At 37.6% G+C, this 24,340-nt stretch overlaps 1 protein-coding gene across 1 annotated transcript in view; it reads right to left on the bottom strand.

Moving 5' to 3' along the window:
• The window catches only part of LOC124555630 (calcium-dependent secretion activator-like), a 1,496,314-nt gene that overhangs the window by 552,911 nt on the left and 919,063 nt on the right, over positions 1–24,340 (bottom strand). The window contains exon 16 of the mRNA XM_047129606.1: positions 11,463–11,483. Within this exon, the coding sequence (XP_046985562.1) occupies positions 11,463–11,483 (21 nt within the window). The remainder of the gene's footprint in view (positions 1–11,462; positions 11,484–24,340) is intronic.

The raw sequence follows: 24,340 nt of genomic DNA, 5'->3' as shown, positions 1-24,340 counted from the left end.
ATTGCTATCTTACCTCTGTCTGGGAAGTCTCCAGATATATCTTCAGGTTGGAATCTCATTGACTAGAGTAGAATTGTCTTCACTGATGAATTTCATATTCAACAGAGTCCTGATGACATTTGAAGATGTGTCTGGAGATGCAACAGAATGTGGTGGGATACCAATCTTACTGTTGCTCACCATGCAGCCTGACAACCATGACTAATGGTCCGGGGTGTGAGTTTTTTTCACATCATGGCCTCTTTGGTTGTCATCCTTAGCACGTGCACTCGGACTTTGTTTTGCAATTCATCTTATATTAGCAATACAGAAATGTCTCTCTCAAAATTTTCTTCTGCATATATTTTGTACAGTAAATGGTTGTTAAAGACGCAATCTGGCAACACAGTAATCACATGTATGGTAACTAAGTATGTCAGTTTATAGCTGTAGTTCTGTGCAGTTGGTGTAGTGGATAGTGAGTGTTTTGGATTAGCATGCAGGAGGTTGAGGGTTTGATTCTGGGTCAAGGCTTACTCATTTCTGTTTGTTAAATGTAGTCTGTATGGTATGGTAGCTGGCCTGTTAACTGCCATATAGTGATTACAGTGGGTCTGCCACAAAACATTTGCAGTTATATACTATGAACATAGAAATGGAAGTACAAAGCCTTTTGCACATTGTGGATGCAAATTGTTTTGCACCACTGAATCTAATAGATTCAAAACCTGTTTACTGTGTACCCTCCCCCAGTGGTCCCTTCAAGATTATTTGCAAAGCACATTGCTTGCCCTAATGGCCTAAAGAAATGTAATGGACCTGAATATGGCAAGAACAATAGTTGGTATTAACTAGTGGGATTGGGGGAGGGTACACACAAAACAAGTAATGATTTAATTCAATTGATACTGACAGATTTAGCAGCATCATAGTAACTGACAATGCCCAAGGTAGTAAATATACAAAATTCAGGCAGGCAAAAGCAAGAAATGTGTTCTGAAAAAGATAAATTTGTTCTCAAATTTAATTTCATGTATTAAGAGGTCTTTCCTGAGCATACTTGTCTGCAGTGTAGACTTGTTCAGAAGTGAAAAATTGATGATAAGAAGTATCAACCAGATTAGAAGAGAAGAGAAGCATTTGATATGTAATACAAAAGAAGAATTTAGAAGATTGGGTGAATAGATTGAATAACAAATTAAGAGACACTGAATCAAATTGTAGTTTAAATAATTTAAAAGAAAAAGATGAGATAAAGATGGGATAAGTTGACAGGACACATACTGTGGCATCAAGGGACAGTCAGTTTGGTAATGGAGTGAAGTGCTGTGGATAAGAATTGTGGAGGGAGACGATTTGCCGGCCGAAGTGGCCGTGCGGTTCAAGGCCCTGCAGTCTGGAACCGCAAGACCGCTACGGTCGCAGGTTCGAATCCTGCCTCGGGCATGGATGTTTGTGATGTCCTTAGGTTAGTTAGGTTTAACTAGTTCTAAGTTCTAGAGGACTAATGACCACAGCAGTTGAGTCACATAGTGCTCAGAGCTATTTGAACCATTTTTTGGAGACGATTTTTGACTACAGTAAGGAGATTCAAGTGGTTGCAAGGTGCAGTTCGATGTGGAGATGAAGAGACTCGGCCAGGACAAACTGCATCCAAACAATCCTTGGGCTGAAGATAATCAACAATATAGTTCATATTTCCAATGAAAGATTGTCATTTTTTGATCTATTTTACTAAACATACATAATTTACTTATTGTTTTATTCTCACTCTTTGTTTCATGGTTATTATTACTACACTACAAAATGAACAGTTAATCCAAGATCTACGACAATATTCCTAAAGAGGTATAGTTTGTATCTCCTTAAAAAAAAAAAAAAAAAAAAAAAAAAAAAAAGGATTGTTCACAGAAATGTATATCCTTCTTTATTACCAATAATGTAAAAGTTGATGAAACCATACTGTAATGTTCTGATTTATCTCCCATAAGCAAACCAAACTGACTGCAAATGTAGATCATGAAATGAATAAACCATAAAGCATAACATTTCATTATTGATAAAGGGAGAGGGGGATGATAAGTGGCTGTTTGTCAAAATTGTAACACCCAGAGAGAATGGTCTGTGTGAATCCAAAACTAAGGGATCTGTAGGAATGTATTCCAACAGCAACAAGTAGATCCCATGACTACAGTTAATTGTCACAGCAGGTCAAGCATGCCATGCCCCAGGCTTGAGATGTGCCTATTATCCACATGACTGTAGAGGTAGTTACAGATTATTTCTTGCTTACACAAAATGGAATTATGTGCCAGCTTTATTGTGGCACTGCTGACTGGCTCTCACCAGACTCTGGTAGTTCATTTAAATGCAACTTAAATCCACTTCACACCCAACAGTTGGTATTACAAGTTACAGTACGTGAGGTTGTTGTCACTTCCAAGTAACTGTTTTCATGCAATTCTTGTGAAATATCATTCTTTAATGTAAATGCAACAAATGATCTCTCAAACAAAGCTGTGTTGGAAATAATGAAAATATTCCCTTTCTTTCTCCATTATCGGAAACAAAAAAAAAAAAAAAAAAAAAAAAAATCTGTATTAAATAATCTAATGTGGTGTTATGTCATCAGGGTGTCTGAATATACTATTGTAGTGAAGGTGTTTATGCATCTATTTAATAAAGACACATTACTTCCATATGAATAAAAGCATAAACAAATTCTCCAGAAGGAATGACATAGGTAAAGAAAAAAACAGAAGCTATAGAATGTGAAGTTGATTGGAAGTATTCAGCAACTCTGGGATAATGCATTCTACGAAAATGTAGCACCAGAAAAATAACTTATGTATTTCATACATGATAGTTGAAGGGTTAGAACTGGACTCTGAACTGCCCTCCCCACGTGTTATCAAAAAAGTTTGTATTATGCCCATCTCAGTAAGCGAAAATCGATCCAGTGAAGTGTGAAAAACGTGGAGTTCATAACCAAAATGACACATTAATATCAAAAGTTATAACAGCAGCAAGTGCCTCCATTTGAAATGGACAGAATAATCAGTCTGCAAGGAAAGAGACAGCCATACTAACACTTTTGGCTCAAACAGGTCACCCTGTTTATAATATATTATGTTATACATTGGTGAGTGTGAAGACCCATAGAACAAAAGAGACTTCAACATCATAATGAGTGTGTACGAGACCACACAATTCACTCACAGCATGGTATGACAACCATTTTATGTGTATGGTCATAACTAACTTGGGCGCTGATGACCACGCTGTTTAGTGCCCGAAAACCTCAAACCACACACACACACACACACACATAACTAACTGTACAGTTTCTTCCAGCATGCTTATGCAATACTGGAGGAATATAGCTGTTTGCTCATATCTGCACTGATAATTTGAATTCAGATGCTGTACAGTCTATTGGCCATGATATTTATTGATGTCCACTGCCTACAAATTAAATATATTTCACTTTACAGTATGTTCATTGTTGCTCTGGTCTTTAGTCTGCAGCCTGGTTTGATTGAGCTCTCCATGCTACTCTATGCTGTGCAAGCTTCTTCCTCTCCTAGTGACTTCTGCAACCTAAATCTTTCTGAACCTGCTTACAGTATTCATATCTTGGCCTCCCTCTATGATTCCTAACCCCCACACCTCCCAACAATATTATACTAGTGATCTCTAGGTGTCTCAGAATGCATCCTACCAACGAGTCCCTTCTTCAAGTCAGGTTGTGCAACAAATTTCTTTGCTCCCCAATTCTATTCAGTATTTCCTCATTAGTTACATGATCTACCCATCTAATCTTCAGCATTCTTCCATAGCACTATGTTCCAAAAGCTTCTATTCTCTTCTTATCTAAAATGTTTGTCATCCATGTTTCGCTTCCATGCATGGCTGCACTCCATACAAATACTTTCAGAAGAAACTTTCTGACATTTAAATCTATACTCAGTGTTAACAAATTCCTCTTCTTCAGAAATGCTTTTCTTGCATTGCCAGTCTAAATTATATATCCTCTCTACTTTGGCCATTATCAGTTATTTTGCTCCCCAAATAGAAAAACTTATCTACTTATTTAAGTGTCTTGCTTCCTAACCTAGTTCACTGAGCATCACCTGATTTAATTTGACTACATTTCCTTATCCTCATTTTGCTTTAGTTGATGTTCATCTTATATCCTCCTTTCAAGACTCTGTCCATTCCGTGCAACTGCTCTTACAAATCCTTTGCTGTCTCTGACTGAATTGCAACGTCCTTGGCAAACCTCAACATTTTTATTTCTTCTCAATGAACTTTAATTCCTACTGTAAATTTTTCTTTGGTTTCCTTTATTGCTTGCTCCATGTACAGATGGAACAACATAGTAGATAGGTTACAATCGTGTCTCACTCCCTTCTCAACCACTGCATCCCTTTCATGCCATTCAACTGCTAGAATGCTGTCTGGTTTCTGTACAAGTTGTAAATACCATTTCCCTCCCTGTATTTCACCCCTGCCACCTTCAGAATGTCAAAGAGCGTATTCCAGTCAACCCAGTCAAAAGCTTTCTGTAAGTCTACAAATGTTATAGATGTAGGTTTCCTTTTCCTTTACCTGTCTTCTAAGAGAAGATGTAGGGACAGTATTGCTTCACATATTCTTTCATTTCTTCAGAATCCAAGCTGATCTTCCCTGAGGTCAGCTTTTACCGATTTCCCCAGTCTTCTGTAAAAAAATTTGTGTTTGTATTCTGCAGCCATGACTTGTTAGAGAGATAGTTTGATAATATTCAAACCTGTCAGCACTCGCTTTCTTCGGAATTGGAATTATTACAGTATTCTCGAAGTCTTTGTGTATTCTACCTGGCTCATACATCTTGCTCACCAGATGGAAGAGTTTCATGTTGGTTGGCTCTCACAAGGCTATCAGCAGTTGTAAAGAAATGTTGTCTACTCCACAGGCCTTATTTTGACTTATGTCTTTCAGTGCTCTGTCAAATTCTTCTCAGAGTATCATCTACCCCATCTCACCTTCATCGATGTCCTCTATCCATTTCTGTAATATTGCCCTCAGCTATTTTTCCCTTGTATAGATGCACTATATACTCTTTCCACCTTTCAGCTTCCCCTTCTTTGCTTAGGACTGATTTTCCATCTGAGCTCTTCATATTCGTACCGGTGGTTGTATTTTCTGCAAACATCTCTTTAATTTTCCTGCAGGCAGTATCACCCCTTCCACTAGTGGCATGTCCATCTAAAACCTTACATTTGTTCTCTATCCACTCCAGTTTAGCCTGTCAATTTCATTTTTAGACATTAGTATGCTAGCTTCATTTACTGCATTTTTATACTTTCTCTATTCATCAATTAAATTCAATGGCCCGAGTTAGCCATGAATTTCTGCTGGACCTCATCTTTTTAACTATTTGATATTCTGGGTCCTTCACTATTTTATATCCCAAAGCTACCCATTCTTCTGCTACTTTATTCTTCTCCCCTCTTCTTGTATATTGTTCCCTAATGCTCCCACTGAAACTATCAATAACCTCTGGTTCGTTCCGTTTGTCCAGGTCCCATCTCATTAATTTCCTCCCTTTTCACAATTTCTTCAGTTTTAATCTACAGTTAATAACCAACAAATTGTGATCAGAGTCCAGATCTGTCCCTGGAAATATATTATAGTTCACAATCTGGTTCCAAAATCTCTGTTTACCATTATACAATTAATGTGAAACTTTCTGGTGTCTCAGAGTACCTTCAACAAATACAACCAATTTTCTGGTTCTTAAACCAAGTTTTAGCAATGATCAAATTATGCTCTGTGCAAAATTCTGCCAGGTGGCTTCCTTTCTCATTCCTTTCTCCTAGTCCACATTCACCTACTACTTTTCCTTCCCTTCCTTTCACTTCTATGGAATTTCAGGAATTTCAGTCCCTCATGACTATTAAATTTTCATCTCCCTTAACTGTCTGAATAATTTCTTTTATTCCATCATACATTTCTTCAATCTCTTCATCATCTGTGGAGCTAGTTGGAATATAAACTTCTATTACTGTGATGGGTTTTGGCTTCATGTCTCTCATGGCTACAATAAAGCATTCACTAAGGTCTTCACAGTAGTTTACCAATGTTCCTATTTTCTTATTCATTATTAAACCTTCTCTTTCATTACCCCCATTTTATTTTGTATTTATAACCCTGTATTCATCTGACTGGAAGTCCTGTTCCTCCTGCCACTGAAGTTCACTGATTCTGACTATATCTAGCTTTAACCTCTCCATTTCCCTTCTTAAATTTTGTAACCGACCTGTCCAAGCTCTAATCTACAGAACACCAATTTTGTTTCTCCTGATGACATCCTCCTGAGTAGTCCCCACCTGGAGATCTAAATGGGGGACTCCAGAACATTTTGCCCAAGAGGACGCCATCATCATTAGTAGAGCTGCATGCCCTAGGGAAAAGTTATGGCTGGAGTTTTCCCTGTAGGGCTATGAACAACACCAGCACAGCAAGACCATTTTCGTTGATGTTACGAGACTAGATCAGCCAATCATCATGACTGTTGCCCCTGTAACAACTGAAAAGGCTGCTGCCCTTCTTCAGGAGCCACACATTCGTCTGGCCTCTCAACAGGCACCCCTCCATTGTTGTTGCACCTACATTATGGCTATCTTTATCACTGAGGCACACAAGCCTCCCCACCAATGGTAAAGCCAATGGCTTATGGGGGTGCTGGTGGGGGGGGGGGGGGGGGAGGGAGGGACAGCAATATACTTGTAATGTTGAACAGAAACGTATTTTGAAATGAGTCCTGCTTTATGTTGTATAGTGAGGTCCATGTACTTTGCAGCTACTATGATGATTGATCTGGTCATGCAAATCTTTGAGCAGCATACGAGATGAACTCAAAGCGTGATGGTGTTCAGGTGCCACTGGATTGAAGATGTGTTTTAGATTTAAGTGCACTGAGGATAAGATGAACAGCAAAGTGTTAGAATAGTTGTTTCATTAGCACTACGATCCAACTATCATCATTGATATATTGTGAACTGCTAAAAGCATGTGGATGAAGACCACTGGTGAGCTCATTGATTTGTTTACTGTAAAAATTACAGCCTTAGGCTGCAGCAGATTGACAGTGAACTCACTACTGTATTCTTTTAACACATCTGAAATCATGCAGAATTATACCTACATTTCCTGCAAAAACAACTGTGAAGTGCAAGACAGAGGGTACTTCTCCTAGTCATTAGAGCTTTTTCCCATTCCTTCCAAATATCAAATGTGGAAACTGTGATTGGTTATACCTTTGTGTCATATAAGATATCTTCAATTACGATTTTGTCCATTTGAAACATAGCAAGGTGGAATTTCTCCACCTAATATTATTGTACCCTATTGATAACTACCTATTTCTCCACTCATATTTTAACTAAAGATAATGCATATATCTTACATAATATATCTGAGATGGCCACAATACTGCACACACAAATTCCTCAATAATTTATTATTCAAGTGGTTATTTTCAACTTGCAGATTATAGTGGTATAGTTAGTTTTGTTGAAAACCATGTTCATTAAGAGTAATGTACACCTGAAATTACTATAACAACACCTAATGGAGTTACTGAAAAAAGTTAATCAGTAGTTTTGTGGGGACTGACACCACTCAGGGTAAAGTTCCCAATTCATGATATCCATTAACTATATTTGTGTGTCAAAGATCCAACTAACGTAACAGATAATAGTAATTAAAGTTCAGACATACACAAATTTATTTTTGCTATTCGATACACTATATCTGTTTAATTCATAAAATCCACATTACATTTGTGTTGCCCTAATTTTTCTGAATCAAATGAGAGCCATTGGTATTCAGTTAAGTCATTAATTAAGAATTTGTATAAATTAACAATAATTTGCAACAAGGCAACTGTACTTCTAAATAGGTAATTCATAGAGGTGACTTACTAAATAGTTTTATTTTTTAATTTCTTAACTAACTATATATTATGTAAACCAAATTATTGTCAGAACATACAGCAGATTTACAATAGTAAATTTCTACCTTATGGAGTTATAAACTACTACATAAGTACTGAAATCAGAAAATATCCCTTCCTCTGTCAATAAATACTCTCCCATCCAAAAAATTTGTAGCCCACACTAGGAGCCAATTGTGCTAACACCTCCACATTACTTGATTACTGGGCACCATGTAGGCATTTATCTTTATGAACTTCTTTGGTAAAATTCAGTACAGGATTGAAAATCTTAGAGACAACATCATGAAGTACCTCATGTTGCAAGTTTTTAATGTCTTTGTGTTAGTGACTACCCATGTAGCATCTCTACAAAAGTTCCACCTCGCACTATGAAAAATACATCAAAGTTTGCAGTTAGCAATCAACAAGCTAATTTATCTATGGGTGTTTGTTATCATTAAGATTTCATTATGTAGCAAAATGTATGAAAGTCAGTCTGTCATCAGAACCGTTTCAGTTAACATCTGTATGTTATTCTATAGCTGTGAACTTCTTTGGTTGAAATGAACAAGAATGGCGTTTATTAGGAGACATCCTATAGACATCTGTTTGACATGTGCCACACTAAATCAGTTTAGTGTCTTTAGTAACGAAATGTGTTTAAATAACTACATTTATACACTCCTGGAAATTGAAATAAGAACACCGTGAATTCATTGTCCCAGGAAGGGGAAACTTTATTGACACATTCCTGGGGACAGATACATCACATGATCACACTGACAGAACCACAGGCACATAGACACAGGCAACAGAGCATGCACAATGTCGGCACTAGTACAGTGTATATCCACCTTTCGCAGCAATGCAGGCTGCTATTCTCCCATGGACACGATCGTAGAGATGCTGGATGTAGTCCTGTGGAACGGCTTGCCATGCCATTTCCACCTGGCACCTCAGTTGGACCAGCGTTCGTGCTGGACGTGCAGACCGCGTGAGACGACACTTCATCCAGTCCCAAACATGCTCAATGGGGGACAGATCCGGAGATCTTGCTGGCCAGGGTAGTTGACTTACACCTTCTAGAGCACGTTGGGTGGCACGGGATACATGCGGACGTGCATTGTCCTGTTGGAACAGCAAGTTCCCTTGCCGGTCTAGGAATGGTAGAACAATGGGTTCGATGACGGTTTGGATGTACCGTGCACTATTCAGTGTCCCCTCGACGATCACCAGTGGTGTACGGCCAGTGTAGGAGATCGCTCCCCACACCATGATGCCGGGTGTTGGCCCTGTGTGCCTCAGTCGTATGCAGTCCTGATTGTGGCGCTCACCTGCACGGCGCCAAACACGCATACGACCATCATTGGCACCAAGGCAGAAGCGACTCTCATCACTGAAGACGACACGTCTCCATTCGTCCCTCCATTCACGTCTGTCGCGACACCACTGGAGGCGGGCTGCACGATGTTGCGGCGTGAGCGGAAGACGGCCTAACGGTGTGCGGGACCGTAGCTCAGCTTCATGGAGACGGTTGCGAATGGTCCTTGCCGACACCCCAGGAGCAACAGTGTCCCTAATTTGCTGGGAAGTGGCGGTGCGGTCCCCTACGGCACTGCGTAGGATCCTACGGTCTTGGCGTGCATCCGTGCGTCGCTGCGGTCTGGTCCCAGGTCGACGGGCACGTGCACCTTCCGCTGACCACTGGCGACAACATCGATGTACTGTGGAGACCTCACGCCCCACGTGTTGAGCAATTCGGCGGTACGTCCACCCGGCCTCCCGCATGCCCACTATACGCCCTCGCTCAAAGTCCGTAAACTGCACATACGGTTCACGTCCACGCTGTCGCGGCATGCTACCAGTGTTAAAGACTGGGATGGAGCTCCGTATGCCACGGCAAACTGGCTGACACTGACGGCGGCGGTGCACAAATGCTGCGCAGCTAGCGCCATTCGACGGCCAACACCGCAGTTCCTGGTGTGTCCGCTGTGCCGTGCGTGTGATCATTGCTTGTACAGCCCTCTCACAGTGTCTGGAGCAAGTATGGTGGGTCTGACACACCGGTGTCAATGTGTTCTTTTTTCCATTTCCAGGAGTGTATAAACTGAGATTAGTGGAAGGATGAGGTCCATGATATGTTGCCATTGACCTGTCACTGATTATATGGGTATACTGGGTTTTGTAATAAGTGAATGGAAATGTTATGAAGCTGATCATCATCCAGAATGTTAATTTAAATTTAACAAATGTGTTTAACAAATGTGTGAACAATTAAAACTAAAAGCAATAATGATGTTTCCATTATTGTTTTAATACTGTTCAATACCCTAAAAGTTTTCAGTTTTGATGTGACAAACTTGATATGCTATTGAGAAGAAGAGACCACAACCATGTTAGAACCATTACACATCCTTGAAAGAGTGTTCCACAACTTCACTTTTTGAAACCGTTTTTCAGTTCATCAGCAGTACATACAATTTTTATGTGTTTACCTACAATTCTTTTCTCATTCTCTGAGTTTGGTTTTGTACACCATGGTTTCTACAACTAAGTTCAGCCTGGTTACTCTAAAAACACACTGTATGTCTCATTTGTTCATTCAGCTAATCTAGTCAGCCATTTAAGAGGAAATTGTAGTGGAGGCTGTACAGTTTTAACTTAAAATAGAAAAGAAAAGGAGATTCAGTTGAATAAAGAATAATATACTGCAACAAGCTGAGATGAATTACTATTGGACTTGTCATGTGGAAGACAGCTTGTATTACAAAAAAAAAAATGCAAACAAGGTAAAGTGGACATTGAAAATATTGTTCATAAAGTAAAATTATGGCATTCTCTACTGTAGCATATATCATTTTGTAAGGCAAATCTTAAATGGAGCTATTTCTCAGCATACAACATGTACTATATACCCAAACTTAAAAGGAATTAGCATGAAGCAAGGACTTTTTGTAAGAACTGACTATAATGAAATATATCAAAAGAGTGACACTTCACAATAATAAAGAGAAAATTTTGTCTTACCATGAAAAGTGGATATACACACAGCCAAAATATTAACTAAACGCTAGCTCTACAAACAAACAAAAAAATAGAGGATCAGGTTGTAGTAAGGTTATCAAAATTATAAACTAGTATATTGTCAAGCCATGTTTATCAGGCATGAATTTGTAGCTGCAATGGGACCAGGATGAAGGAGAAGTCGCCTATGACAGTACTGAAAAAAGCAACCTAGAAGTGAGTGGAGTTGTTATCGAAAACCTTTAATCAAGTTGGCTGAACAAAGATTTTATCCTTGCTTCTCTCAAATACTAGGCCCATACAATAATGAAATGTACACTGAGACAGAGCAATCAGTGAAAGAGAGAGGCTATCTAGGGATGAAGTGGGTAGGACATGATAACATTCTGAAAGTCTCCTTGCAGTGATAAAACTACAAACATTTAAGCAATGAGGAATGTCAATCTAATACATAGATAAAAACCATAACACTTACCCATCCCCACCATCAAGTTAGCTGAAATATAATAACAAAGTGAATTACATATATTAAAAAATGACACAAGTTCAAATATAAACATGTGTTGTTTTAGTTAATCAAAGCCTCCTGCTCTGCATATTTATATATCAGCAAAATATTCCAGAACAGTTACAAAACTTTCTCAATATAAGCATAGGATTATATTGTAAAGTCATGATTTTGAGTTTTTTTAAGGTTAGAAAAGTTTATATGAATATAAATATAAGTGCAGGCAACAGAGATAGTACCTCTTTTGTACTACTGACTGAAGAAGATACTAAGGTGCTCATGAATTCATACAAGGAAAGGAATGAGAGATTAGTATGGTAGTACAGGAGAGCTTTGAAAACAAGTCATCACAACCACACTGTTAATGTACCAGTAGGAGATACAGTTTCTGATATAAACAAATTTAATTTTCATTAAATAGCTTTCATAAAACAGAACTTTTAGTCAATAGTATGCATTAATTTATTTTTATCTACTTATTTGTCCTTTAAGGATTTTACACAGTAGAATAAAGAGTTGCAAAATTTATAAATCCATACAAACAATAAACTGCAAAGATAACAACTCACCACATAGCTCAGATATAGTGTGGCTGAGAGGCACATAAACAAGATGAGCTGACATTCTGGTACAATGAAGTCCTCATTTACATTCCACCACCAGATAAATGTATGTGTAACATAAATGTACAACTAGCATTACACCTTACAACCACACAATATCTTCTTAAATGAATGCTGATTGTAGGTCTTTAACCATCCTCATTAAGGTTAGAATGCTTAAATTTGCTTCATTAAAGTGAGACAACTGGGAATTCAGTTAATGTTTGTGGATATTTATTCTGTGGTTGTGTCTGAAGATGGACGTTGTCAGAAAGATTAGCAATGTATTCTGCCTTATTTGGATGCCTAAGTCTGCATAGTGAGTTGCTGCCTTTATTACTTCCTCATTTATATTCCACCACCAGATAAATGTAAATGTAGCACAAATGTACAACTAGCATTACACCTTACAACATTGCAATTTATCCTTAAATAAATGCTGACTGTAGGTCGTTAAACATGCTCATTAAAGTTGGAATTCTTAAATTTGCTGCATTAAATTTAGACAACCCAGAATTCAATTACTCTAGAAGCAGACAGTTACAGCAGGTGATGATGCTAATTCCTTAATAGGCATTACCTACTATTAAGTACCAGTACCAAAATTTAATAAATACCAACAATAATATTAATTATTATTTACAGTTTCGCACTACATAAAGAAAGCATAAAAAGTGAAAATTTATCAAAATTTTCAAATGAAACCAAAATTCATACTACTAATATTTGAAATACAACAAATATACACTCTAAGAGAGAAGCTACTGAAACAGGACTAAAACACTCACACACACACACACACACTCACACACACACACACACACACACACACACACACACACACACACATACAATGACATCCTTCACGGGACAACACTCCAATCATCAGCCAGAACAATACAAAAATTTCACATATGTTCACAAGGTAAATAAAAATAAGTGCAACTGTGGACTGCTAATTATATAATGTGAGACTACAGAAGAACAAGCAGTGTCCAAGAAGTAATTTAGAAACTAAACTGGAAAAATCTCACACAATGTAGGATAAGATGTGAGGGAAGCTTCATGGGAAGATATAAGGCATAGACTGGTCTGATATGTGTCATTTAAGCAAAGGAAAGGCCAGGAGAATAAAATAAGTGTGACATCATAGAACAATAATGTAGGAAAATACTTTTAATTTTTGTATAGGAGTAAAGAGAAGAATAATTCCCCAGGACAAATGTCAGACTAATTGACTTCCAGCTATGTGGTAGTAATAGCCAGCTCCTTTCAGTGGCATCTAAATGTCAACCCTTCCTTCCTCTGGCTTAATCTCTAGCCATTCTCTGTTGTTCAGTTACCACATAAGTCATGTATATTAATATGATTACCATTATTTATGATTAAGGTTGAGACTGACAAATGATAATACCAGATATTTAACACAAATGTGACCTCTCATACAGTAAAACTAAATAAAGTTGCATGTGTTTTTCAGTTTTATATTTAAATTTCTTCACTATGAGAAAAATAGAAAACATAAAAATGAAACTGCAGGCACGTAGATTCTGAAAGGTGGAAACAGTACTTACAACATCAGTATTATGGAAAAATATTGCAAGAAACATTTCAAAACTAACAGTGAGCTAACTACAAATACTGAGATTCTGTAGTACAAGTATAGTGGTCTGTTATCAGCTCACAGATCAGATGAGATCTAAATTTCAAAGGAATTTCAAGACACAATCTGAAAATATATGTAAATTTTACAGATAACCCACTGTAGACACTTTACCAAGGAAACTTGCAAACATCTGTATGTTATGAGAAGCTATTTTACTTACACAACCAGTTTTAGCATCTAAATAACACCATCTTCATGCCCTGTGCACTCAGTATATAAATAATTAGACATATCAGTACTTGCATAAATGGAGCCAGTAATATATGGATGCCATGAATTCATTTAAGGAGTGTTTACTTTGAAGGCTTCACCACAATAAACACAGTAAACACCCCTTAAATGAATTCATGGAATCCAGATACTGATGGCTCCATTTGTGCACATATCGATATATCTGTTTGTCTATACATGGAATGCATAGGAGCCTGAAGATAACATTATTGAGATGACAAATCTGGTTGTCTTAATAAAAAAGCTTCTCAAAACATACATCTATTTGGCAATTTTCCTTGGTAAATATTTGACTGGCCACTGTCCTTTATTCACAATGGATCAACAGGGAACTATAAATGCATTCAGTTTCATTTTATTTTCTCAAGATTAATTATAGATTTTTCCTCAAAGCTGCAGTCTACTATATGGATTTACTATGAGTAATTAAGACATCTTATAAACTCATTACATCATCCTTGACTTCTATGGATGAAATACTCCATGTAAAAAATATTTAGTAGCTAACTATCAATCTTCTGATATACTCTCTGAGCTTCACACATGGTTTGGTTCTTGAAAATGTCATCTTTTAACTCATGGATTCAAAATACCGGAGTTTCAGTTTCAGCAGTTGGGTTGGTTTTGGGTGGGAATTGTGTTGGGTGGAGTGGGTAGAGGGAGAGAGAGTTGGAGGCAGGAAGAGCAGTTGGGATGGGTGGCTAGCAGCTCAGAGGAAGCCAGCAAGTTTTCTGGCTAGGAATAAAAGAGAAAGGGCTGACAGGTGGATGGTCTAGGCTTTTGATACCTGGGTTCGGAGAATGATTATGGGACCAAATAATGTGTTGCAAGGATAACTTCTGTCCGCATAGTTCACAGGAGTTAATAGTGGAAGGAAGGATCCAGATGGACGAGCTTGTGAAGCAGCCATCAAAATAGAACATGTTATCCTCAGGTGCATGTTGTGCCATCAGGTGGACAACTTTGTTCTTGGCAACAGTTTCTCAGTGGCTATTCATCCCAGTGGACAGCTGGGAAGTTGGCTTATAGTCACGCATAAAAAGCTGCACAGTGTTTGCAGCAGAGTTGGTATGACATGGCTGCTTTCACAGGTGGCCCAGCCTTTCATGGGGTAGGACAAGCCTGTGCCAAGACTAGAGTAGCAAGTGCTTGGTCAGTGTGGATTGGGTAGGTTTTGCACTTGGGCTTCCCAAGAGGATATGATCCCTGTGGCAAGGGATTAGAACCAGAAGTGACATAAGACTGGTCCAAAATGTTGTGTAGAAAGAACTTATATAACAAGCAAAACCTGGATGTAAGGCTATATTTTCTGAAGAACAAGAAAGGGAATTAGAAGAACATATCTTAAAATGCAGTATACTATTTTACAGGTTAACTACAGAGATGGTGGACAAAATACCTCTTAAATTTGCTGAAGTAAATAATTTGAAGCATGAAAGCCTTCAGTTGCATCAGTAGTTTAGAGAAAGTAGCAAAAGGTTCCTGGGCAGCTGCTATTTGACCAATAGATACAACTAAATCTGATGAACATTTCATAGATGTGACATCAGTGACACCTGATGCATCAAACTGGCAAAGAGAAGTGACACTTGACATGCAGATAAGGCTAGTATTGACATTTAATGTGCAGCAGAAACCAGTAACCCCTGTAACTGTTTTCAACAAATCAATTCCACTTGATCATATTTTTAGGACTAATGTCCACAAACTGCCACATCTTAAAAGGAGGCAAATGTCAGAAAATCACATTCAGTTATAATAACCAGTTCTCTTACAAAAGATATTCTAGGAGAAAACGAAGAAAGAAAAAGCAATAACGAGCAGATAAAAGAATGTAAAAAAACTGTATGTTACACTAAGTGTGAAGAACCTTCAAGAATTTAACATTATGATGGAGGTTCAAGAAAAGAACATACCATGCAAGAAGAAAGAGGACACTGAAGGCGCTGCATTGGAGAATGAGTATTACTGCCTAATTTTTGATAAAAGTATGAAGATTCTCCCACTAATGATTGGATGAATGCTATAAATGTAATTTATGGATCTGTGATTACCTAATACACAATCTATAATCACCCAGTGCTCTGTGGGGTAATCCCAGATACCAAGGTTTTTTTATGTATATTGAAAATTTATCTATGTTCATTGTGCAAAATTAAGATTCATTATTTAAGTAAAATTTCAGTAATAAATGGTATTCATGACTTTATCAGCTTTCTTTTTTTTATTTTGGTTCTTCCTTAAGTGTTTGCAATTAGCCTACTCACCTGTAAGTTTGGCAAACATTGCAAAGGGAATGAGACAAATATGCATTTTATCATCCATGTAATTTAGTTTCTACATAGGGAAAGCAATAAAGAAAACCATAGAGAAATACATGTAAAAGGAACTGAAGTTCTGTGAAAAGGCATAAACAATTTAAGGTTCACCAATGTTGTAACTCTGGCAGAGACAGCAAAGGACTTGGGAGATCCGTTGAATAGAATTGATAGTGTCTTTAAAAGAAGTTATAATGTCAACATAATTCTAAAAGTATTAGAGGAGTTTTTTTTATTTGAGCATAAAAGCAAGTGCTGCTAATAGAAGTAAGAAGGATAAAAAATGCAGACTGGCAATAGAAACTCTGAAAAAGATAATTATTTTAATATTTAATGTAAATTTGAGTGTTAATACATTCCTTGGTGGGATATAGATAATGGATGACATGCTGAGTCAACAACAGGCACATAAATAAGACTGAGAAATTTGCTAGGTTTTTGATGAAACCACCTTCAGAGCTATAGAATTCACATACATTTATCCCCATTCATCTCCACAGCTACACTGTACAGGCTGACTGCATTTTGCCAGAACTGCAGCTCAACTCCAATGAATTAATGCATAGGGTGGAGTGACCAATGAGAGAAAGGATGAGGGGGGGGGGGGGGGAGTGGGAGTGGGAAGAAGAGTTTGGGAATGATGGCTAATGGCTGGAAAGAGAGGCAGCAGGTACACGGGATGGGAATTCGGCATCTGTGAGGTCATTTTGGCCACAAGCTGGTGGAGTGCTGCACAGTACGCATTGATGTTGAGGAATAGATTGAGTAGGGGAGATAGAATGGCCCAAGAGGGAGACTGTCAAGAAGATGGTGTGATTGCAGGATGAGTGAAGTTAGCATCATGGAGCATGGGTGGAGGGGGGTGTGGGGGCAGAGGCTAGTGAAGATTATGAACAGGTAGATGACAGATCAAAGAATGATTTATACTGCATGTAGGAAAAAAATGATGCCTATTAAATATCATGTGAAATGCTGATGGGAACAAAGTGTAGGAGAGGGGTGGATAGACATGGAGAAAGAATAAGATGATCCTCAATCCTGTAATTTACCTAAGCTCAGCCTCCACTAGCCACTGCCCCATGACCATAATTGAAATCATCCTGCACTCACACACTCTTCTCCACAGTCCCCCTTTTCCTCCATTCCATCATCCCTTCTCAGTCCACTCCTCCACTTCAATGTACACTGTGCACAACTCCACCTCCCTGTGTCCAGGATGAGCTCACTGTTTCTGAATTTCTATCCTGTGTGGATCCTCCCCATACCTACTAGTTATCAGCCATATTTTCCCAATCCTTCATCCCATTTACCATCTCTTTTTCTCTCGTTGCATACTCCAGCCCATACAACAAAACACCTTGGTTGAGGTGCTTGGCTAATGTAGTATTATAGGTATACGCATATTCCATTACACTGAAGAAGGATTTACCCAAAACTTAGCAATGTTTTCAGACTTGCTTGTAGTCAGAAAAATTGTTTCCTTTAGTATCTATTCGCACTTTTATTTGTATACACCAGCTGCCAGTTTTGGCACTGAGTACCATCATCAAGCTATTCTATTAAAAGAATCAGGACATGTAGTTAAAATAATTCTTAAAGGATCATTTGCAAAATATTTGTTCTCTATATTAGAAAACAAAGATTGAAAACATAGACAGCCTCTTAATCATTGTGCACAATCAATAAGCTCACTTCCCAGGTATGTGTATTGCATATTAAAAGTAAATGTCAACGCTATATTTTAAATAGATGCAAATATCAGCCAGATATAACAAGTGTGTCCCTCATTTTCAGAGTTTCTCTTTTCTTCTTGAAAAAGAGACACAACATAAAAGATATATAAAAAAGTAGCATAAAACACCAAATGTAACAAGATGAATGACAAAATTAAAAATAAAACAGACTGTACTATAACAAAACATTAAAATCAAAATAAAAAACCTTTGTTGCTATGTTTCCAGTCACCATTTGCATATGGTGTATACCACTACAAAATGTTGAAATGACCATAAATCTTTCAATCAGGTATATGTTTCCAGAATGAGATTTTGCTCTGCAGCGGAGTGTGCACTGATATGAAACTCCTTGGCAAATTAAAACTGTGTGCCGGACCAAGACTCGAACTCAGGACCTTTGCTTTTCGCGGGCAAGTGCTCTACCAACTGAGCTACCCAAGCACGACTCACGCCCCATCCTCACAGCTTTACTTCTGCCAGTACCTCGTCTCCTAACTTCCAAACTTTACAGAAGCTCTCCTGCGAACCTTGCAGAGCTAGAACTCCTGGCAGATTAAAACTGGATGAGGTGTGTGTCATGCTTGGGTAGCTCAGATAGTAGAGCACTTGCCCGCAAAATGCATAGGTCCCAAGTTCGAGTCTCGGTCCAGCACACAGTTTTAATCTGCCAGGAAGTTTCATATCAGCGCACACTCTGCTGCAGAGTGAAAATCTCATTCTGGAAACATCCCCCAGGCTGTGGCTAAGTCATGTCTCTGCAATATCCTTTCTTTCAGGAGTGCTAGTTTTGCAGGGTTTGCAGGAGAGCTTCTGTAAAGTTTGGAAGGTAGGAGACAAGGTACTGGCAGAAGTAAAGCTGTGAGGATGGGGCATTAGTGGTGCTTGGGTAGCTCAGTTGGTAGAGCACTTGCCTGCAAAAGGCAAAGGTCCTGAGTTCGGGTCTCAGTCTGGCACACAGTTTTAATCTGCCAGGAAGTTTCAGGTGTATGTTGTTTGTAGTAATGTCTATGTTCCCATTACTGACTTCATCAGTGGATGATGTTCAATCAGCCAACACTGCTTGCCCAAGACATCAATTTTGATGTGAAACTGTACTATACAGATGTACCCAGCCTGTTCTCCAGGTGTGAGAATGTACCACAGAACACTGTTTAAAGCAATCATACATCACTGATGCATTGCGCTACTTAAGTGCAGTAATCTGTTGATATGTCCATCCAGCTTTCCACACGCCATGATGAGATATTTTTCAAATGACTGAATTTGTTCAACAAGAGTGCATATTCATCAACAAGACATAGTCATACCCTCAAATGAAACAGGAAAACATTGTTCACCTCTAAGCACATTGCAGTTACTGCCTGCAGAGTCAAAACAGTAGGGTACACAGACAGGCCTCTAGTGACATCTGATCACAATAATTGTGGCAAATGAACAAATAACACTACAACCTCTCATTATGCACATATTATACTGTTCTGCCTCTGAACACAGTCCTATGTTGCATTTTTTCTGGCGGTGTAGTTAATTTGATAATATATGTGGGGATTGGAGGGGGGAGGGGGGGATGATAATTACAGAGCAGTACCAAGGCTTGATTGCAGTAAGAAGGTGAAAATGGATGTAGATTGCAGTAGTAGTGTAGAAAAAGAAGTAAGGAAGATTAGAGTTTAAAGTCCAGTTGACATCGAGGTCATTAGTGACAGAACACAAGCTTGTAATGATTCAAGAATGGGGATGGAAATTGGCTGTGCCCTTCCAAAGGAGCCATCACAGTGGTTGCCTACAACAATTTAGGGAAATCATGGAAAACTTAAATCTGGATGCTCAGGCACAATTTGAACTGTCATCCTCACAAATGCAAGTTCAGTGTGCTAATCACTGTGCTACTGTCATTGGTAGGTTGTGCTGAGATTAAGAGATTTGTTAAGAATTGAAAAGCATCCTTAGCTGCAGTAAAGCAGTCTTTTTACTGATGATCACTACAACAACATTATTACTATACAACTGCTTACAAAATTCAAGAATCACTGTTTCTATTGCAATGTAGTCCCTAGGGAATAAAACGGTGTATTTCTTAAAGTACAGTGTGCAGTCATCTTTACTCATATCACTGACTGTACTAGCAATTATGATCTAAACTCAAACCTCCTGACTAATGAAACAGTGTGGTTAACACAAAACTGAACACAGTATGTCTGTACTGTCTCTGCTGAACTGTGTGTTCATTTATACCATAATGTACTGTACTTACAATTAAATCTACACAAGAGATACACTTTGATTTTCATTGACTTTGAATAAGTTGTAGTATAGAGCAAAATAAAAGACACATATTCTTTTATAGATGCCAATAAGACTGTTAAGAGGGTGAAACACCCCTTTCAGAGCAACTGAGTTTAACATTTCTGAATGAACACCATTGAAATTATAACAGAGAGAAACTTCAAAAAACGTTTTATTGTTTTCAATGTACATCAGAACAATGCACCCACATTTTTGAAAAAACTAATTTTTTAAAAAAAAATCCTCTCATCCCACCCCACCCCCTCCCCTCCATTATTTTGATTTTCATTTCAACATTTGACTAACAACAAAACATATAGCATCATTAATGCCAAATTCAATCATAAATGATGAAGTGGTTTTCCAAAACTGTATTTGTCAGAAATAAGCTAATAAACTAGAAATACCTCTATAACACTGTATGTATGCCTTATAATTGTCTGCTTCAACACCAGCTATCATGTTGGGTTGTTTGATAAGTATTTCCCACATAAATGTATTCTATAAGTATATTCTACATATATTGTTCTATATGTATATATATATTCTTTAAATTTTATTAAATATAAAATATCTTGTGTTGTAAAGGTGTTTTCTTTTTACATTTGGTGTACCAGTATTCTCTCTCCCTCTGTCTTTTTTTTCTTTTTTTAAAAAGGAATTTGTAACATTTTCAGACATAATTATGTTTTATTTCAAATTCTTTGTACATTACTGCCCAGCATTATCATAAATCTTATAATAATGAGGAAGAGCAGAATTGTTCAGGTCAATTTTTCGCACCAAGCTCCTTGGGACAATTGCAATTTCATGACAACACACACACACACACACACACACACACACACACACACACACACACACACTGGGAAAATGTTGATGAAATCATGTACAAAGTTGGGACAGCCACAATATAATTTGGAAATTATGGTCGCTAGTGAAGAAATAACTTTTACTTCACAGTTAGAAGCTGTGACTGAAGTAGCTACTGATTATGCCATACTTATGGAAAGTATACCACTTTACAGCCTGATGTTGAAACTGCAATTCCACATCCTATGCTAAATGAAGAACATTGTAAAGATGATTATGGAAAAATGGTAAAAGGTGATGAAAAGGCAAAATGTGACATACATCTTGAGGATAATCAAAAAGCCATTACAGTTTGACACTCAAGTAAAACAAATTTGAAACTGTAAAACATAAATACAGAAAGGTCACAAAGAGAGAAGCTCTGTGTAAATGGGAAGCACAAATTGCTACATGTGGGATGAAAAATGTAAAGTTATTAGGTATTTCCAAGTATGTATTATATAAATTTCAAATTGCCACAAACTGATCAGTATCAGTACAAGATCTGGATAAAAGGTGTGTGCTTTAAATGCAGTGGATGATGGTAAGTTATCGATACATTAGTCCAAGGGTTCCTCAAGATGGATTCATAATTTTAATGTGGGATACCAGATTGTTTCAAGGACCTCAATAAATGCATCACTAATGCTCAATCAGCAAATAAAAGAGAATTGAGGGGAAAAGCTTACAATTTTGTGGAGACTCTGATATGCAAAAATATATTCACTGGAAAGTCTAAAATCGCTGGTGCCCAAATACTTGTCTTCTCACATTAAACACCTATCATCATTCCACAACCGTAATACCAGATTGGATACATCTAGCACCTTGGCTGTACCTTTACATAACTCAAAATCTTTCTCCGTGTCATTCTCCATCTCAGCCATACGACTATGGAACGCACTCACCTGTCATCTGCGTCTTATACAGAACCACTCAACATTCAAGAGGGAACTCAAAACTTACATATTAGGGACAGTATAGCCACCACTGTTGTGCCCCTCTCATCTTTTTCTTTCTCCTCTCCATCATAGCTTCAAATTTTACCATTCTATTTCTCTTCCTCTAACCTAGCTACGTCTTCTATATCTCTCTCACCCCAGTCTATCGTCCTATATCTCTGCTCGATGTGAAAAACTCACAAGCTGCAAGAACATAACGAGAAAATTCCCAACTAGCATTAGGACTGACATTCATAACAGCAAAATATGTTTACTTTCATATATATAGTCATTACTATTATTATTATTATTGACTGTTATAGTTATTTTTTGATTGCTAAAATTATCCTTGTATTACTGTTATAATCTCTATTTTTTTCTTTAACATTAATACTGTTTAACATGGTATGTCCATAATGTTCTGTACAAACTGAAATTCGTTCAATCTGAGTATGCCTGGTTAGGTGTAAGAGAGGGCCTGAAGACCCTAATCTTGCCAGGCAAAATAAATGCATAAATAAAATAAATAAATAAATAAAGTGTGTAATTTTGACCAGTCAGGTTTCAATTTGTAAATGCATGCAGCATGAAAATTATCCTTCAGAGAAACATTCGAGCTACGTCCCTGGATGCCTCAACACATAATTATGCAATACAAGTCATTATATCTGCAAGTGGAAAATTTAATGTCCCCTTTGTTCACAGTTATGAAAAAAAAGGTTTTTTATAAAGCAGATAATATCCTTGTGTTCACTTCAATGTACAGTAAATTGACATCACAGCTCACAAGGAAATGGTCTGAACAGGTTTACATACCTAATATCAATAAACAATCTGTCTTGTTTTTAGATTCATGGACCGTGCAAAATGAAAAAATATATATACACCAGTTATAAAAATTTTAACGATTACTGCCAGAATGAATGGTATGATCCAACCATTAGGTATATATATCTTTTGGCCATGGAAAAAGCCTTGAAATGTTTTTCAGATTTAATTGTGTTATATAATTATGATGTTAACTTGCATTTAAGAAATAAAATTATAAAAATACAATACCTCATTCACAGTCACTTTTCTTCTCCCAGATTCATCAACTTTTTTAAATATGCATGGTACAAGGGTGATTACACTGAACAGAAATGACCTAAATGTGAGACACCTGTTCACTTTTGCTTTAAGAACTGTCATCCTGTTTGTGACTTCTGTCATGGAACTGTAATTGTCCAGTGTGCTTGGTGCATAAAATCGAATTGCATTTATCATTTTTTTGCCCTAACACTTCTGTGCTTCCTTATTACTGTACATATTTACTATAATGTTGTAACAATAACATGCAAACAATGTAAAACAAAAAATAATTAAACCAAAAAAGGTTACAACTTGGTAAAAACAACTGGTACCCCATACAAAAAAAGAAAACACAAATACAACACAAAATAGACAACACAAAATATATATATATATATATATATATATATATATATATTGCTTGTGTCTGTGTATGTGCGGATGGATATGTGTGTGTGTGCGAGTGTATACCTGTCCTTTTTTCCCCCTAAGGTAAGTCTTTCCGCTCCCGGGATTGGAATGACTCCTTACCCTCTCCCTTAAAACCCACATCCTTTCGGCTTTCCCTCTCTTTCCTGATGAAGCAACCATTGGTTGCGAAAGCTAGAAGTTTGTGTGTATGTATGTGTCTGTTTGTGTTTCTATCGACCTGCCAGCGCTTTCGTATGGTAAGTCACATCATCTTTGTTTTTTATATATATATATATATATATATATATATATATATATATATATATATATATATATATATATATATATATATATATATACTCCTGGAAATTGAAATAAGAACACAGTGAATTCATTGTCCCAGGAAGGGGAAACTTTATTGACACATTCCTGGGGTCAGATACATCACATGATCACACTGACAGAACCACAGGCACATAGACACAGGCAACAGAGCATGCACAATGTCGGCACTAGTACAGTGTATATCCACCTTTCGCAGCAATGCAGGCTGCTATTCTCCCATGGAGACGATCGTAGAGATGCTGGATGTAGTCCCGTGGAACGGCTTGCCATGCCATTTCCACCTGGCGCCTCAGTTGGACCAGCGTTCGTGCTGGACGTGCAGACCGCGTGAGACGACGCTTCATCCAGTCCCAAACATGCTCAATGGGGGACAGATCCGGAGATCT

The sequence above is a fragment of the Schistocerca americana genome, chromosome X, assembly GCF_021461395.2.
Source record: "Schistocerca americana isolate TAMUIC-IGC-003095 chromosome X, iqSchAmer2.1, whole genome shotgun sequence".
Lineage (NCBI taxonomy): Eukaryota > Metazoa > Arthropoda > Insecta > Orthoptera > Acrididae > Schistocerca > Schistocerca americana.
Note: the sequence above shows the minus strand (reverse complement) of the source record. Positions and strands in the feature narration are given on the sequence as shown.